The following is an 18930-nucleotide window of genomic DNA, read 5'->3' on the forward strand; positions in this document are numbered from 1 at the left end:
GGGTAAATTTTATAATTCTTAACCTGTAATTCAATAAAAGATTGAAGTATAGTTGTTATGTTACACTATGATGTCATGGGATGTTATATTTAAGAAGTTTAATTCCTAGCCTAGAAGAATCTTTCTCTAAAGAATAGGGAGCCCAAGGATCTCACTGAGGTTAGAGGAAGAGGTCATGGAACATGACATTCTGTGGGGCATTTAATATTAGCGATAAGAAATGAAAGTGAAGAAAGTGAGTCTACGAATATCCTAGTTAGAAGCATGTGAGACTGTGACCTAGAAAGAACTGGTGAAGTTAATGAACCCTTATAAAATAAAAGGTCAACATAGCCAGAAATACTGTGAATAATTTTGCCTAATGGTATTATAATAAATATAACTGAGTTGACATTTTTGCAAGTAGCTAAGACTGTGTTATTTTTCTTAAGATTTTTACCTTTAGACTTCAGATCACATAGTTCCTAAACAAAGTAATCTTGAGAAAATTAAAATTATTATATCTCTGTGCACAAAGTATGAAAACAATGAAATAAACAAGGGAACATTTGCAACATAATGTCCTTTGATTGAGTTAGGAGATTAATTATTAAATATATGTTTGCACACATAAACCTATGGGGAATAATTTGCTATTTCTTTATTTTTATTATAGTCAGAAAAATCTGGTTTATAAATTATTTTTTTGCTTAGATAGAACTGAGATAAATTTTGATGACAGACCAAATTCAGGGAATTTGGAGACTTTTGAAGACTCACATGGAAATTCTTGCTTCTTAGTGAGGTTTAAAAACTGGGCATTCAGGCAGTTCCTGATTTTGAAGATATGCTGGAATGAGAATACAACTTAGGAAATATACATATTTTTTTTGACATTGACGTTTTTGTTCAGAATTCTTTTTTAAACTTTCCTCAATAAGGAGCTTTAGTTTTAGAGTCCAAGATACAGAATTACAGAGAAGAGAGCTTTAAATGGCTTATTAGTTTTTTTTGCACTATTTTAGAAGTGATAAGTGAGGTTGTTTTCATGAACAACAGGTGGTAAGAATCTATATGTCAAAGAATATTAAACAAAAGAATGTTCTTACAGAGAAATATGTCTGAAAATGCTGGTTTGCCATTAGATAAGTATGTAGATAAGACATTAGAGTCTCACAATTTCACACTTTCTATCATTATCCTTTATTTTGTTACAGAAATTACCATTTGATTAGCTAGGATTTAGAGCAAGTGGGTTTTTTTTTAGGAAAAGAAAGGAAATAAAAGTCCTCAACGTTAACTCTCATTCCTACAAATTGTCTATGCATGAGTGGAGAGTGTTTCTTACTAACAGTTTTCTCTTCACTAATTCTAATGTTTCCAGAAGTGACTTCTGTTTCAGAACTCCAATTTAGCTAAAAATAATAGTAATGGCATCTAGTGAAAAAGAAAACCCAAGCGCAGTGCCAAATACTGGCAACTTCATCTCTTTCTGTTTGCTTAGGGCAAACAAATAAGAGTTTTCCCTCCATTGATAAGAAGTGCACTTGGATTTTTTACTGAAGATTCCACAGATTATTTGATTGTGCACTCACTATGTGGACCACTGCCTCATAGGCAATGTCAGGTTGCTCTCTTTCTGAATCACGTTTTGAGATGTCTGCAGAGAGATACCAGACAACAGTCCTGAGAGATTTCATATAAATGAATATTAGTAACCAGAATGCACAAGTAGAACTGCACGTAGGGTATCCCTTTCACATTTAGTCTAGTCTAAATTTACAAAGGAAAAGAGCATCAAGAAGAGCTGACAAATAATATTGCTTTGTGGCTTTAACACATTGCCATTTAATCAAAGGTTGCCTGCCATTTTGTCTTTTAGTACCCTTTTGAGGTAGCTTGGAGAGATCGCTGCCCTTTTCAACTGAGACAGATTTCCTATTTAAGAGCAAGAAAATCTATTGCTGAAAAATATGCATAATTAATGGGGAAGTATAATAAAATTGTTGCTTAAACTCTGCCAAAACTTTGAGATAACTTGCACTGGTGAGTTTAAAGTCTAATTTATCAGCATCTAGCACATTTTATGTTTGAGAAAAAAAGGTGCCAGAATTTCCTGACTCTCCCTCAAAAGAGATGCCACATACCACAGCAGAGCATATAGGAATATGATAGTTTGGTTTTCTTCCAGCTTTCTTGTGTCTACCAATAACCAGTGAACCAAACAGAATGATGGAAGGTATTACAATTTCAGTTTCCAGGGAGAGATTCTGTTGACTGTTTTACATGAAATAACCTAGATGTTCCCCACAACATACTGCAGGTTGGCTGTACAAAAATGCAAGTTGATAAATTTATACAAGACTGAAAGGTAACACATTTATAATACTCTTCCCTTGTCCCTTACTGATGGCAGTCTTTCTAGCTCCTCCTAGGATATTCTTCAGTGAAATTGTCCAAAGCATTAAAGTTCTTATTTCTCCACTGGTTTGACAGAGCCCTTCGTGTAATGCTCTAATGACTGTGCAAATAGAGGGAAGTGACGCCATGCTATACTGTCTGGCCATGCCATTAGCAATATGGGAAATCAGAACACAGTGACACGTGACTTCTCAAGACCCCAGTTCAGAAACGTACAAACATGCGACATGGAGCAGGAACCACACGTAACCAGTAGGTGTTCTTATCTTTTTGTTTCTGAAGTTTCCTTCTGATTTTTAAGACTTCATAAATAGTATGACCCATAAGAACTTTCTTAGGGAAAACTTCAGCTGGGAAAAATAGTAGGGACTGACTTTACATAATTTATAAAAGTGAAAATTAGTAATAATTTTTAATAAATACTTTGTTATATTAAAAAAAAATCTCTAGCTTTTAGAGCTTCACAATTGAAGGAGTAAGCCCATTCGATCTTGACAACATCTTTAGAGCTGCAGAAGATATTTGATATTATCTGTAGACTAGTCAGCTATACTATTCCGGTATCTGATTTTTTAACCCTATATACTTCTCTCTTTTGGGCTTCCCTGATGGCTCAGCGAGTAAAACATCCACCTGCAATGAGGATCTTCCTGGGTCAGAAAGATCCCCTGGAGAAGGAAATGGCAACCTACCGCAGTATTTTTGCCTGGGAAATCCCATGGACAGAGGAGCCTGGTGGGCTACAATCCAAAGTGTCCCAAAGAGTCAGACCCAACTAAATACACACGCATGTGCTTTCTCTTTGAATCATTTTCCATATCATGAGAAAAGCAAGGAACTTCTCTAGCAGCAACAGAGAGGCCCTAATTGAGTACAGAGAAACCGTCAACAAAATATTCATTATATGTCAAAGATGCACAAAGTCAGAGCAATGCCAACAGCCTGCCCAGATAATGCTTATCTGGGTACTAACTGGAAGCTTGTCTCCAAGGAGACAGGCTAGTATCCCACTTTCATTCACAAAATGATCTATGGTTCTGATTCATGCTTGGAAATTCAGGAGCACTTTACCTGCAAAGGTCAGGTTATGATTCCGACAAATGAGAAGGTAATCTTCAAATGGAGTTTGTTGGTATTTGTTCAATTTTGCTAGCAGTTAAGAATCTATAGTTTTGAGGCACCATGCAGTTCTCTGTGCTATATCTTAAACTGTAAAATATATGGAATTTTCCCACCTGTTCTCTGCCCAGTGTATAGACATCTTAATTTTTAAGCATGAGATATTATTTCTCAATATCCTTTCAATCTTATTTCAGTTGCTGCCTGATCTAGTTCCACAACACTTCAAGCACAGAACAACATCCTCGCCCTTCCAACTAAAACGTGATGGTGGATCAAACCTTGGCCATTTAGTTTAGAAATCAAAGCAATTTGCTATTGTGATATCTATATATAGTCCCTCCTGTACGGAACCTGATGCAAACAGGCTTTTTGTCCTCATTCATGATTTCACTGCTCTCATTTGGTAAATATATTTGCTGTCATAATTCTGAAGACAAACCAGTAGAAAAATATTTAGCTCATTTCCCCTCTCTACAACCTTTTGGCAGATCACTGCTTAAAAGATTGGGATAAATGCCTGCACCACAGTGATGATGCTGAGTTTTATATTTAGATTGAAGATGGGGAGATTTCAAGGGCATGCCAATTCAGTGCTGGATAGGTTTTGAGTCAGTGTCATAAAATTTGTCACCATTTTTTTTGTTGTTGTTTGTAAGACAGAAAAAGCAAGAAGTGTCTTTGCTTTGTTTGTTTTTAAAGGGAATGAAAGTGCTCCTAAGTCTATTTTGGTATAAATGACAGTTTTCAGGCTCACATTTGAAAGGATTATCAGTACCATTTGCAAACATCAACAAAATAGACTGAACAGAAGGATTCCTCTAGAAAGAGGTCAAGGGAATGACTGAGTTCCCCAGTTTACCGGAGACAACACCTAAATTCCATTCTCAAGGCATGACATGGTTCACTTTGAGATTAGCAAACACAGGACACCAAGGTGTGCTTAATCACTGACTAACATAAAATCTGCTGTGTCCTTTACCTGGAAGCCAGACGTACTCTCCAGGATTTTCCAGAGGACATTCTAGAAGAGGTTGCTGCCATTGACACCCAGGGAGGGCAGTTTTTAAACTGTTCCTCCTGGGATGGAAATTTCTATGAATTTTAGGTCCTTGGGACCAAAACCTACAAGGCATTTATGAATAGGTGATAGAATTTTACTAAAAGTTGCAATAACCATGAAAATAGTGTCTTTAAAAGTCTGTGTACTATTAGTAACAATGCATGCATAGTGTTAGGCATTCATAACTACTTGGTCATAAAAATATATGACTGTAATTATAATATTTACAGTCAACTTATAAAAAATACATGTAATTCTGAATGGCAATAGTTAATCCCTAGCTCTAACCACAAGCCTAGGAGGACCAGCTTGTTATGGGAAAGTGCAATGGGTAATTACAAAATGGACAAAGCTTTCACCCTCTTGAATTCAACAATCAAGAATGGCTATTAGGGCATCACAGGAGCTTCATTTATCATAATTCTTCTTCTAATCTCACAAGGTAAAACCAAAAAGTCCGTGGAAATAAATAGGAATAAAATGGGAAAGGAACACTCACATGATACAGCCACAGTGGAGGATAATTCTTTCATAGAATATTCGTGCACAACCTTCAAAGAGGTTCACTGGTCCCTGAAAGAATTCATGGGATGACATTTAAGTATAGTTTTCATTTAAAAAACTTGTGCAAGGTCTAAGTTGGCATATGATTATGTTTAACAAATAAGAGGGAAAGAATCGGTTAGCCAAATCTCTTTTCTATCATTTAGGTGAGTACCTCTTTGAAGCTTTAGTAACCATCATGGAGAGTGCAGCTCTTACAGTTCTCTCTAATTCATATTTAAATTCCAGTGGGAGGAAACAAATCCACATTCCAGTTTAAATTCAGAAAGGGTTTGGACTTTGGTTTTTGAGACTTTAAAATTCTCTCACTTTAAGGGAAAAACCATGTTTCAGCAAAATAAAATATTCTACACATCTGAGATATTTCCCATAGCTTTCTTCTTTTCTAGGACTCGATAGGTCATCTTCTAGAAGTAGAAAAGTTCCTAATTTGAACACCACCAATATTTCATAAATGGACTAAGGACAGTGGGAGTAAACTCGAAAAACTTGAAGAGTTGCACACCAGCTACTGATAACGGCAGAGATTTGGTGTCACTTGCAAATCATGATCTATTTTAGGATTCATCTTGGCATTCAGTGAATGGAATTCTTGGAAATGTCTGTTTCACAGTGAGGTTGGGAGGTCAGACGATGCTCAGTTACATTCTACATTCTTCCTAGACTTAAATAGCTTCCAAGGACTAAGTTAGGGCATTTTCTGTGGTATATTAACTCTTCCAGAACAAGAAATTCCATTTCAATAAATTATTGCTGCAGTTCACTAAAGAGTACCATGGTGTCCTGGAAAAGATAATGTCCCTTCCAAAATTCCACACCTCTAGTCACTTGAATGATGAGAAATTCATATTTTTCTTAGTCACTTTGATCCTTGAAGATCTAACCTAAAAAAGAACTGTTTTCCCTGTCCAAATAGAGACTGTCTCAATGATGGGGGCATGATATTAGAACTGCCCCAGTGGTGGGGTAGCTATACCACTATTCCCACATGCATTTGGCAACTGGCATGCTTGATCCTTTCTTTATAAACCGATCTGCCAATCTTCTTTGCATGTGGAATTGTCTAAGGTAATTAAGAAGAAAAAATGACTCAAATAAGCAAGCTTTTTTAAAAGTTGGTAAAGTAATGGAGTATGGCACAGTTTACAAAGAAATGGACTGATAGCTAATGGGATTTCTCAGCTGATGACCTCCCATATTTTGAAAAGGATGTAAAACCAATCTTCACAAATGATGAGTCAACTGTGAAAGAAGAGTCCCGTCTCCTCCATCCAAACACTCAATGCCTCAAAAACTTCCCTTTCAGATATAAGACCAAGGTCTATAGGTCTGCTAGTGTCAAATACCAGTTCATCCTAGCAGAGCAGCTCAGGAGGCAAAAGGCTAGACTTATCTGCGATGTGACGTTACACATAATGTATGAACAATAATCTTATGTCATGGCAAGTATTTTCCATACTCCATCTATTGCTATTTTCCCCACATGAACACAATCGAGAAGACATGGATCATTTCCAATAGAAACTCAATAACCTCAAGGTAGGACGAAACAAACTCCCCATTTAATAAAATGAAATTTAGTTAAATGAAAAACATTTAACCATAAAGAAAGAGTTCTCCTTTCCCTTAATATTCAGGTAAATCCTTCATTTGTAAAAGTATGCTCATTTGGTTGTTTCATTACTTCATTCAGCTACCAATTTCATTTTTTTAAAAAAACACTGAAATCAGAATAGAATGGTTTGCATCTCTTTTCTGAACCTGAGTCCAGAAGCTTTTTGTTTGTTTGTTAGAGATTTTAATATTCTAAATTCATTTAAATTATGCAACCAGAGTTGGTGCAGAGAGTAGTGCTCTTCCAGTTAAAAGAGTTGACTAGCAGATTTTATGGTCATTGGACATTTGTGAAGTCCTACCTGAAAATTCACTGATTTTACAGCTTGACATGGGAAAAGGCATTTTCTAGTAATTTTCTGTGACAGGAAGCACAGCATTCATCCAAGGAAGCACCCAACAGATTGAGTCTATCTGCTGGGGAGCAGTTGTAAATTTTAACGCGATGAAAACATTTACCTCAGTACTTTTTTTGAGAGAGAATTCAGCAGCAGTTACAGTTACTATGTCACTCATGGAGAGCAACAATCACCCTAGGAGGCAGGCCAACCGACAAGCACTTTTCAGGTCACAAAAAAAATGATATCGCGAGAAGCTACATAACAATACTGCAGTAGTTATAGAGACCACTATTGTGGTGACCGTGGCCTGGGTTAATGTTCCAAATATGAATGCAAGGAACACACTAGATTTTATAGGATTAGAATATTTTTTTTTTTTTTTAACACTAAGAACCAGTTGAGGGGACATGATGGGTGGCGATGGTTCATTTACTCTATTTCATTCTGCAACAAGTTTCCGAGTTACGTTCACTTTCTCCTATGTTCATTACCTATATTCCAAGGCAGTATATTTTCACCATCTAAAATGAGAATATTGTAACCATGGAATACCTCAACTTTCTCTCTCTCTCACACACACACACTTGTGCACCCTTATACACATTTGTATGGACAATACATGCTCATTTGCAGTGGGTGAGCTCGCTAAAAGCAGCTAAATCAGCCTTCCCAAATACAGAGAACCATTTTAAGCCAATAAAAAGCCATAGTAACTATTTAGCATTAACATGAGATTTGAAACCTTGCCCCCACGGCAATGAATTCGAATGCCTTTTGTGTTTTTTTCATCCAAAGCAAGAATCTCAAAGATTGACAACATGGTGTATGAATCTAATGGGCCCATATCTGTTTATTTTGCCTAGAGCACAGTTGAAAAATGCTCTTGCTGCTGCACCACTTGAGTTGATGTAGAGTGGCCATTAACATATCTAGATTTGGCTAAGGCTGATTGGACTCTCTAAAGAAAGCCCAGCCCACCTGCAAATGGGCACCTCCCTCCACACAGGCATCGATGTACACTAAAGACAAATCTATGTATATGTATATATGGCATATATACATATATATGTACACATAAAATGAGTCAGGAAGTCCTTTGGTTTAGACAGGATTAGACGTGTACTTCCCAAATGCATAGGTTTCCTTTGAGCAACCTATTCAAAAAACAAATATGAAAAGTGCCACGGCAATTTTGACGTTTCTGAAGTCTTCTCTGCTATTTGGAGGCCCCCATCTTCCCTACTCCATCTCTCCTAAGCATTTTATTTTTAAAAGTAGCTGTTCCTTTGGCCTTCTAACACTCCGTCGATTTGTCCGTTCCTTGGAAGAGCTCTTAAGATCATATCCAGAAACTTGTCTTTAGTGGAGAACAAGGTTTCAAAGAGCTTTTTACCCTTCTTTGAGTCCCTCTTGCCCCCCGGAAGTGGACACCTTGACGTGTTATAAATAATTCACTCTTCATCTGACTTGCCTTGTTACCCCTGGCCAGCCCAAGCAGCTGAGGTCTGAGCTTTATCGGCCCTGCATCATTGTGCAATACTGGAAAAGAAAAATAATCCATTAGTCTACACCCTTCAGACGGTAGTGACGTGATCAGGGTTCTCTTGAATTTCTATGCATTCAATTTCCTCTCTCTCCTTTCGTTTGGCACGTTTCTTTTTCTTGTGGTGCTTTTTAGAAGGGGGGAAAAAGGTTAGGAACACAGGTAAGATAACAAAACAGTGCAGAAGTGTGCAACTCCCGGTGAGCAGCAAGCATTTGAACAGTGTGAAGGTCAGGTTCGAAGGCACAAATAGGAGGGGGACCAACCCAATAAGAAAAGAAGTAACATTTTGCAAAATGGCTGTCCCATGCTCTTGAAGGGAGCTTTTTATACATTGTGTTCGGGTGTGCTCAGTCGCTAGTACAAACGTGTAAAGCAGTGGTGCACAGTGGTCAATGGCAAAATTGAAAGTGTAGATAAGGCACAAGATAGAAATGCAATCCATGTCGACGTTCCATAGTGTCATTAAGCCCAGAACGCCCAGCTCAATTGAGGTGACGCTAAGAATTAGCCAGAAGTTTCCCAGAGGGTGGATCACTAGGAAAAAAGTCAGGATTAACACCAGGAGGACACCAAAGCCTGCAATCAGAACAGGCACGGTGACAGATAAGCTGTAATGGTCCATGAACACGAAGGAGGGGTTGAACACGATGAACCGGATGCTCTTTGACAAGGACAGAGGCCTCAACTTGTCCAGCACTTCTATGACTTCCTTCTGCTTGTCTCTGCTTGTCCGGGCCACCAGATACAAGCGAGAAGCAATGATGTTGCTTTCATCTCCTGCCTTGGAGAAGATGATATCGTTTCGAAAATGCTGGAATTCTGGCTTTTTTAAAAACGAACTTTGTAGGACACTAATAAAATCACTCTTGTTATTGGCACTGATGTTGCTCACTTTCAGGAACTGGTAATACTGCTCCACCCAGGACACTGCAGTGAACCCACTACAGAGTCTCCGAAGGTCCTCCTGGACACTGTTGTTCCAGTACTCGAGGGGCTCGTAGACGTAGAATCCTATCACAGGGCTGTAGTTGCTGAAATATTTCTGCTGAACCATGGCATAAGAAATGCTTGGGGAATCACTGGCTAGTAGATTGATGATGTTGGCTCCATCACTGATCTGCAAGCACCCCATGAAGGAGAAGGAGGCATAGATGAGATAGAGGATGACCACAAATGGCTTCACATAGATATTGGTAATCCATTCATTGTAATGTTCACGGAGGAAGTGCTGAATAAAGTGGTGCTGGTAAGGGTTCGTCTCGTGATGGGATGTCTGTTGATGTCCATCACTCATCACTGTCTGGAACCACACAGGCTTGCGGTCCAGGTATTCTGCAGAAGGGATCTTACAGCAAAAGATGCTGTGGTAGCGGTTTTGCTCTAGTTGGCCAGCAAAGACCAGACAGGAGCCAAAGAAGGAGAAAATGTAGAAGTAGTTCAACAGGATGGAGACGCACATGTTCTGACAGAAGACCTTCACAGCCTCTATATTGGTGAACGGGCTGGCACCCATGCCAAAAGTGATAAAGTACAGGGAGCTGGTCATGGTATAGGTCACCATCACGTCCGAATAAGCATCTGCTACCCTGTCTTTGAAGGGCAAATTCTCTTTGGTTCTCCGCCATCCAGATAGAAGCTCAAATACTCCTTTCGTTCCATGACCTAATTTAAAGAGAGAAGGAAAAGAACAATTGTTTTCATTGCTTCCTATGGTTCAAGTGGATTCTTTATAGCTTATCTATGCTAACCAGTATGTCACACTCTAATCTTCAAAGTGCTGTGATTCTCCTATCAAGGTCTCAAATTTCAGTTACATACCAGGATGTATTTGATTCATGTTTCTATTTTAGTCAAGTCCAAACTAATCGGTATTCTGGGAAAAAAGAATCATTTACTGTCTCTCCTATTAATTTGACAAATTATAAATGCAGTGTGACACTATTTCATGATTCCCCCCCACCCCCGCACACATATTGTCTCTCTAAATGGACCATAAGTCATCAAGGGCAGGGGCTGTTATTCACCCATCTTTAAATGCTGCTTAACATAAATTCAGTGCTTGATCAACTGATGTATTGACTGATAGTCCCCAAGCTCCATCTCAAACTGACTTATATGCTGATTTGAGAAATTTTAAGGGGATTTTAAACACTTGAAAATGGCTTTAAATTGATTTTACAATGTTAATAATCTGCTTGATAGCCAAATGGCTTAGAAACCAATTCCTATAGATTTGATTAATTAACATTGGATGTGAGTCAGAAAAAATCTGCCAGGTCACACAAAATACAGAATAAGTCCTTCTCGGGGAGAGATCATAGCAAGCAGTTCCTCAGAGAGCTTTTATTCACAAAGAGTGGGTGATGACTGAATGTTTGACTGTTCCATTAAAGTGGGTGGAGAATGCTTCTTTTTAACCAGTTTCTGTACACATTTTGATAAGGGTAAACAGATAAAAGGTTTATTCAAGAACTATTCCTTGAGCACCTATTATGTGCCAGATACAGTTAGATACTGAGCTTTTTTTTTTTTTTTTTAGGAGCTTGACAATTCTTAAGATACTACCCCTTGCTTCTTTACTAAAATAACAGAGAGAAAGCAGCTGGGAAATAAAAGTATGATACCATATTTTGAATTAACCCTTTTTCCCACTTCTCTGGATTAGCTCTGTCAGTTACCACCCAGGAATAACAGCTGGAAACTTTCTGACTGCCTGGAAATCTTCATGGATCACTCTTGCTCTTGTAGGATTATCAACCCTACAAACAAACATTCTCTATGAATGGAAACAAGCTGTGCTTGGGCTGTTCTCCAAGAAATTCATTAGAGAGAAATGTAGTTTAAAGGCACAAAATGACCTAGTTTAAGCAATCCTAGAAAATAGACTTGTGTGGCACCTGGATATTGGAGCTATGTGTTACCCAATTCACTTAGCAGTGTTTTAACAAACCTATTGTAATGCTTAGGGTTTTAGCATAATCACTGATTTTGTGTTGTTGAAAAGAGTTGCTAATTGGTCTCTATAATGCTTCTACTTCTTTTTTAGTTTTATTTGGAGCTGCAATGCACACAATTAAAAACTGTATTTCTCAGCCTGCCTTTCAGCTAGGGGTGGTTCACATGATGCACTTCTGGGCAATGCAATGCAATTGGAAGTCATCTAAGGATGCTTATTAGAAAATCAGAAGGGACTTTGTTCTAAATGGCATCATGAAGCCAAGGCCTACTTTCCTCTTGAATTCTCTTTAAAGAAAACAAAATCTCTGTTTGGTTAAGCCACTGTAATTGAGGCTATTATATGCAGCTAAATATTTTCCCAGCCAACAAAACTTTATAGGTAAGTTCACATTTACCAAAACCTCTTTTATGGGTATCTAAGAATTTTCATTTATAGTTAATTTGACTACAGTATGTATAGGTTTAACGGTATAAATGCTAATTTTTTATTTAAAAGACACATTGGTTCATTCTTCTTGGGAATTCTTTTTTTATTAATTATCAACTGTTATTGCATTGGAGTTCTTTTTGTCCACAGTATAAAACCTATTCCTTCTCCAGTGTTATTTCTTTTGGGTCTCCAGTCAGGAAAGATATGTTCATCCTAATGATTAGAAAGGGTTTTAAAGAGTACATTTAAGTATAAGGTTTTTTTTTTTTTTTTTTTTTTGAGTCAATGATCTATTTTTTCTTGAAACTAATTACTAGCTCTACATCTATGTGTACTGAATTAAGTTTAACAATTCTGAACAACATTAATTATTCATTTCTGTCTTCTGTAAGACTCCTTGACCAAATGGAATACTTGTTCTCTGATTCTCTTGACAAAAGCATAATATTAGGATATTAGTTAAAGTAATTAAAATCATTCTTTAATTAGAGGACTTCTCTTCTGAAATGAGGACTCTTGCTATCTTTGTAGTCACAGTGGGAAAAACGCTACCTGAGGCTAGGGCTAAATCTGGCTTGTCTCTGCTTTTGGCCACTTTTATGGAATATTAGGTACATTATATAGGCCAGGTTGCTGCTTTATATAGTAGAAAGGTCTGTACGTGTGGGAAGATGAAGCTAACTCCTTTCAGGTCAAATAATCACTCTGTGATGAAGACTGAAAACACAACTTTGGGGATGGCATGTTTATCCCATTCACAGGTTTAGATATTTTACAAGGTTTTCATTTTTTCATAATTTTTATTGGAGTACAGTTGCTTTACAATGTTGTGTTGTTGTTGTTTAGTCACTAAGTCATGTCTGACTCTTTTGTGACCTCAACCTGCCAGACTCCTCTGTCCATGGGGTTTCCCAGGCAAGAATACTGGAGTGGGTTGCTATTTCCTTCTCCAGGGGATCTTCCCAACCCAGGGACTGAACCCAGGTCTCTTGCACTGCAGGCAGACTCTTTACCATTTGAGTCATCAGTTTTTACTATAAGCAAAATGAATCAGCCATACATATGCATATATTTCCTCACTTGTGGACTTTCTTCCCATTCAAGTCACCACAGTGCATTAAGGAAAGTTCCCTGCACTACACAGTACGTTCTCATTAGTTGTCTATTTTATACATAGTATTGATAGAGTATATATGTCAATCCCCAGCTCCCAAATCCTCCCACCACCTGCTTTCCCCCTCGTTAACCATATATTTGTTCTATGTTTGTGTCCCTATTTCTGCTTTTCAAATAAGATCATCTATACCACTTTTATAGATCCCACATATATGCATTAATATATGATATTTGTTTTTCTCTTTATTACTTCACTCTGTAGAGTATTCCTAATAATGCTCATTTGATTTTCACCATAATTAAATAGGTTTCACCATAATTAAATTCGAACTGCAGTTCAAATCTACTACCCACTCAGCCAGGTAGTTCTCTGACTCCTTATCAACCTGCCTATGATCAGTCTTTCCAAGTTTTGTTCATGTTATTTTCTCTGCCTTTCAGTTCCTTCCCCTGATTGTTGCTTATGTTGAAATTCTACCCATCAGTCTGTTAATCCAATTCTCTTCTTTGTCTTATAGCCATTTCTGACAATTCCAGACATACTGACTTTTTTTCTGTTTCTTAAACTCCTATTGCACTAATTTGCTACTCATTTTGGCACGCAAACGTGTGTTGTTTTGCTCTGGAACAAAATTATTTTCTCAGGACATGTTCTATCTTTTTGGTTGGATTGCAAATTCCTCAAGGTCAGGGAATGCTTTTTATATTACTTTTATACTCTGCAGAACATCCGATGAAGTGATAGATGCTCAGTAAGCTCCTACTGAATTCAGTTCAGTTCAGTTTGGTTGCTCAGTCGTGTCCGACTCTTTGTGACCCCATGAATCGCATCACGCCAGGCCTCCCTGTCCATCACTAACTCCCGGAGTTCACTCAAACTCATCCATAGAGTCAGTGATGCCATCCAGCCATCTCATCCTCTGTCATCCCCTTTTTCTCCTGCCCCCAGTCCCTCCCAGCATCAGATTCTTTTCTAATGAGTCAACTCTTCGCATGAGGTGGCCAAAGTACTGGAGTTTCAGCTTTAGCATCATTCAAAAATCAACCTTCATTCTTGATTCTAGATGGGTCTAGAGAAATACTTCTTAATTATTAATTCAAAAATTGACAATGCATCTTTGTACCTATATTAATTGTGTTCAAAAGAACTATACACTTTAAATTCAACTCAATTCCAGACCATCTGAGGTGACGATGCATGAAATATACACGTGTGACTTGCCCCACTCAACAACGATGCGAACTAATTCCATTATATTGCTCCCTGGTACCCCAGTCCTAACAGTTCTTTGCTTTTGTCTCATTCCCACCAAAATCCTTAATCCTCAGCTAAGGCCTCAGTTTGTTTTATGAACAACAGTGTTCCTGTTCTTCAGTGGTGAAAGCAGCTAATACGCAAGTGGCTAACTTGCATAATATGAAAAGAAGGCTTGCACTCTTGTTAAGTAGAGATGTATGCCGTGTACTGTGAAAATACAGCTGATTCTCTCTGGGAGATCAGGGAAAGCTCCTAAAGGTGTTAGTAGGCAGAGGATTATGCCAATGGTGCTTTAGACTGATGGAATAACATGAATAAAGGCACAACACTTGTAAATTAAAGGAAGGTAGTTGTGTTTTTAACATTTATAATTGATTTTTTTTCTCTTGGCAGAGACAATCTATTGCCCAAATTGCACACTTTATTTAATGTTTCAAAAGAAGACTGCCAAACTTTGATCATAATTTCTTCCCACTATATTATAATAATATACATTTGCAAACTATATTAGAATAAAATAACAAGTATCTGTCTCACCTGGGTCATTATTAGATACCTCACATTTATTTTGATAAAGTTTCATGAAAGAAAAGAGAGAGAACTCTTAGGAGTAGAAATGATTTGGACAGAATTGGAACTGAGAGAACGATGCAAGGATGGAAATGAATACAAACAAAATATTTGCATGTGTATGTGTGTGTTGAATATTCCAACATTCTTCAGGGATGTTGTTGGGGAGTCCTCTTTCTAAATGAAGGAAAATGGAAGGATTGTGCAATAACCAGGAAAACTTAGCTGGATGCTTGCTAACATATCATATTTAACAATAATTTAATAAATTCTACTACTCACAGTTGAGAAATGAGAAAATGAAGAGTATGTAGATTCTTATCCTTAGTCATGGCAGTGCGGGTCAGCCAGAGGAAATATTTTAACAGATTAAAATATTAAAATATTTAAAATGTTAAAATATTAAAAAATAGATTTTAAAATTCTATTCTGTTCAGGATGGGGAGCACATGTATACCTGTGATGGATTCATTTTGATATTTGGCAAAACTAATACAATTATGTAAAGTTTAAAAATAAAATAAAATTAAAAAAAAATAGATTTTTGCCACCAAACACAACTCATTTCAGTCCTAGGTGAGGTGAACAATATTCAGGACTGTTTATAATCCCATCTGAACCCCAAGCAATCACTCTATAACAAATAAATATGACTTCTAAAGTGAGCTAAATCTCTGAAAACTGATTCCAACCCACATTTTACAGGATTTCTCTAAACTCTGGCACTTCCAGTGTAAACTTTTACCCTACAGCCTGACAGTGCTACAGGAGATTCTCTGGTTCATGGCTAGACTGCAAGTGACTTCTTTTAAAGTAACGATTTTCTTCTGTAAATCTAATACAAATTTTACAGTTGCCATTTTAATCCCAAACCCAATCTTTCCAAAATCAAGAATTCCAAAGAAAACAGTTTTAACAAGGATAAAATCCAATCAGAACTATTGTAACTGACCCAATTACTGGGGTTTTCTTTGATATATTTATGGCTCTAATACACTTCTTGGTGGACTTCTGATTCTTCTTAATTCTGTTCTGAAGATGAACTGGTGGCTCTAACCCTTTCATTTGAACATGGTAAGCCCTCAGCAGGTCATGAGAGTTTGACATCTCCTATTGCAACAACATTAAAAAAAAAAAAAAAGAGGTTAAAATAATACTCCTCACGACTCACTCCAGAGAAAGCTTTCTACATTTTCCTGAGCAGTTATTTCTGCTTTGGCTAACTATGTGTTGAGCAGTTGTGTTTGTGGAAATCACCACTGAGCTCTGGTGGGAAAAGTATTTTGATTAAAAAAAAAAATTAATTAATTTTAATTGGAGGGTAATTACTTTACAATGTTGTGGTTTTTGCCATACATTGAAATGAATTAGCCACGGGTGCACATGTGTCCCCCCCATGCTGAACCCCACTCCCACTCCCTCTCCACCCCATCCTTCTGGGTTGTCCCAGAGCACCGTCTTTGAGCTCCCTGCTTCATTTTGATTTTTTATTGGGCTTCTAAGCTATGCGAGCCTTCTAAGCTATGTGACATTTGACTTGGAATGCCAGCTTCCAGTGGAGGAGGGAATGGCAACCCACTCCAGTATTCTGGTCTGGAGAATCGCACGGACAGAGGAGCCTGGGGGGCTACAGTTCATAGGGTTGCAAAGAGTCAGACGCAACTGAATCGACTTAGCACACATGCACGCCAACTTCTGAATGCAACCTGGTTCCTATTCTCTTTCCCACCAGAGCTGAGTTGGCTTTTGAGGGCAACTCTGAGTTTATCTTTTCATATTTCCTTGCTGTAGGAACTCAGCGCTGCCAAGAGCTGAACTCCACTGCAGAGCCAGCACATACATGGTGGCTTGCTTTCTTAGTCTCTCCCTCATGCTGGTATTCCCATTCTGGGAGAAAAAAACTCCCAGGAAGCTTTTCATTTTCTTCCCAATGTATTCTATGTCTTCATGTTTTACGAAAGGAGTATATTTTTGAGAAAGGGAAAAGCAGCCCTGGTAGCCGGATGCTGTCAAGTAGGTCTTGTTGTTGCCTGGAACTGGTCTGGCCCTCACAGCTAGGTTTAGTGTTGTCCAGTTGCCCACAGATGGTCTGGCAAAAAAAAAAAACCACATCAGACAGGACCACTTTGTGATCGGGGATAGACTGAAACAAAATAAGACCACTCTGTAATCATGATTGAGCACAGACAAAAGGCAAACATTGTCCAAAACAAAACAGACCAAACATCCTTTCATCGAGACTGGTAGGACTGATCGCTGCTTTTTCTTTCTTTAACATTTGTATTTATTTATTTTTGGCTGCACTGGGTCTTTGCTGCTGCACATGGGCTTTCTCTAGCTGCGGCCAGTAGGGGCTACTCTCTAGTTGCAGTGCGCAGGCTTCTCCCTCGCAGTGGCTGCTCTTGTTGCTGAGCACAGGCTGCAGGTGCATGGACTCCGTAGTTGCAACGAGAGGGCTCAGTTGCCTCTCAGCATCTGGAATTCTTTCAGATCAAGGAGGGGACTTGTGTCCCCTGCATTGGCAGGTGGATTCTTAACCACTGGACCACCAGGAAAGTCCTGATTTCTGCTTCCTTGTCATTCACACTTAAATCTTAGTCTGGTCTTCTTGCCTTCTAGGATAAGAATTGTTAAAGACAATGGATGACAGATTTACCCCCTCTTCCTGACAGTAATTAACCACGCTGCCTTCAACCCTCTTCCAAATCACCTAACACTTTCAAAAATCATAGACGTCCATTCTGAAATCTTCTTCCCAAAATGCTTCATAGTCCCCAATGGTGTGTGTTCTTCCTGATTGCAGAGAGGCAATAAACCCAAATTTGTTCAATTATCTTAGTATTCCAGATGGTCTTTGGCTGGAGGACATTGATATTTCATACTAAATAAGTAGTTTTGGAAAATGAGTTAATTAAAATTTTTATTACTGTTGACTTTATAAATTGAATTCTTTGAGTGTAGGAGTTAGAAGTGTAAGAGTTGGAACAGGAGCACTGGATGAGAGTTAATCCCTGGAGGATCTGAATTTTCAAACCATGTCACTAGTAAAAGGGATGGTTTTCTGGTGGCAGTAATATTTTAGTTGTATTCTCACTAAAAAGAGAAAGCCAATTGGGCATGTGGGTAGTGGAAAGATGCTCAGAAAGGAAGATAAAATGGATGTTCAAACAGGAGAAGGAAGGAGGACTCATGAGGAACAAAAAATCATTGCTTTAAGCAGAGAAGAGCAATGAATGAGAGAATGACTGGCGGGACTAAAAACCTTACAATTGTCAAGAGTGATCCCTGGATTGGGAAGATCCCCTGGAGGAAGGCATGGCAACCCACTCTAGTATTCTCGCCTGGAGAATCCCACAGTCAGAACAGCCTGCAGGGCTACCATCCATAGGGTCACAAAGAGTTGGATATGACTGAAATGATTGAGCAAACACACACAAACTAAACATAAGCATGTACTTAAAAAATAAAGACCTAGAGTAGGAGATTACATAAGAGAAAAAAAAATAGAACTTGAAGGAAAGAAAATAAAGATACTCTAAGTATTTACTGAGCTAAAGACATTCAAAGAACAAAAATTAGTTAGAAAAATTAGTTCATTCATTTGAAGGACATTGCCTGAGTGCCTCCCATTAGGAAGATATGGTAAAATGTCATCACTTTGAAGTTTAATCACTCCCATTTTTCCCATTTGAAAACCATATCATATCCGTATGCCTGAATTTAATGGTTCATTAATTACAAGCTTGGGGGATCTTCTATCCTACAAAGAGGAGAAGTGATGATGACTTAGGATTTCTATAACACCAAGAGCTGGAGAATGCTTTTAAAATGTCTGCTTCAATCATTAAGAAACACATTTGAAATGGAAGGACTCTTACTTAGCAAATTTGAATTATGCACAATTGTGGTTTCTTATGAATATCACTCAAAAGAAAATCTTCAAAGTTGTAG

General features: G+C 38.0%; 1 protein-coding gene across 2 annotated transcripts in view; it reads right to left on the reverse strand.

Moving 5' to 3' along the window:
• Nucleotides 1–315: 315 nt before the first annotated feature.
• Nucleotides 316–18930, reverse strand: part of PTCHD4 (patched domain containing 4) — a 208059-nt gene continuing 189444 nt past the window's right edge. For both annotated transcript variants that reach the window (XM_061398376.1, XM_061398375.1), the window contains one exon: nucleotides 316–10309. In XM_061398376.1, the coding sequence (XP_061254360.1) occupies nucleotides 8676–10309 (1634 nt within the window). In that variant the 3' untranslated portion in view covers nucleotides 316–8675. The remainder of the gene's footprint in view (nucleotides 10310–18930) is intronic.

The sequence above is a fragment of the Bos javanicus genome, chromosome 23 (genome assembly GCF_032452875.1).
Source record: "Bos javanicus breed banteng chromosome 23, ARS-OSU_banteng_1.0, whole genome shotgun sequence".
NCBI classification, from domain to species: domain Eukaryota; kingdom Metazoa; phylum Chordata; class Mammalia; order Artiodactyla; family Bovidae; genus Bos; species Bos javanicus.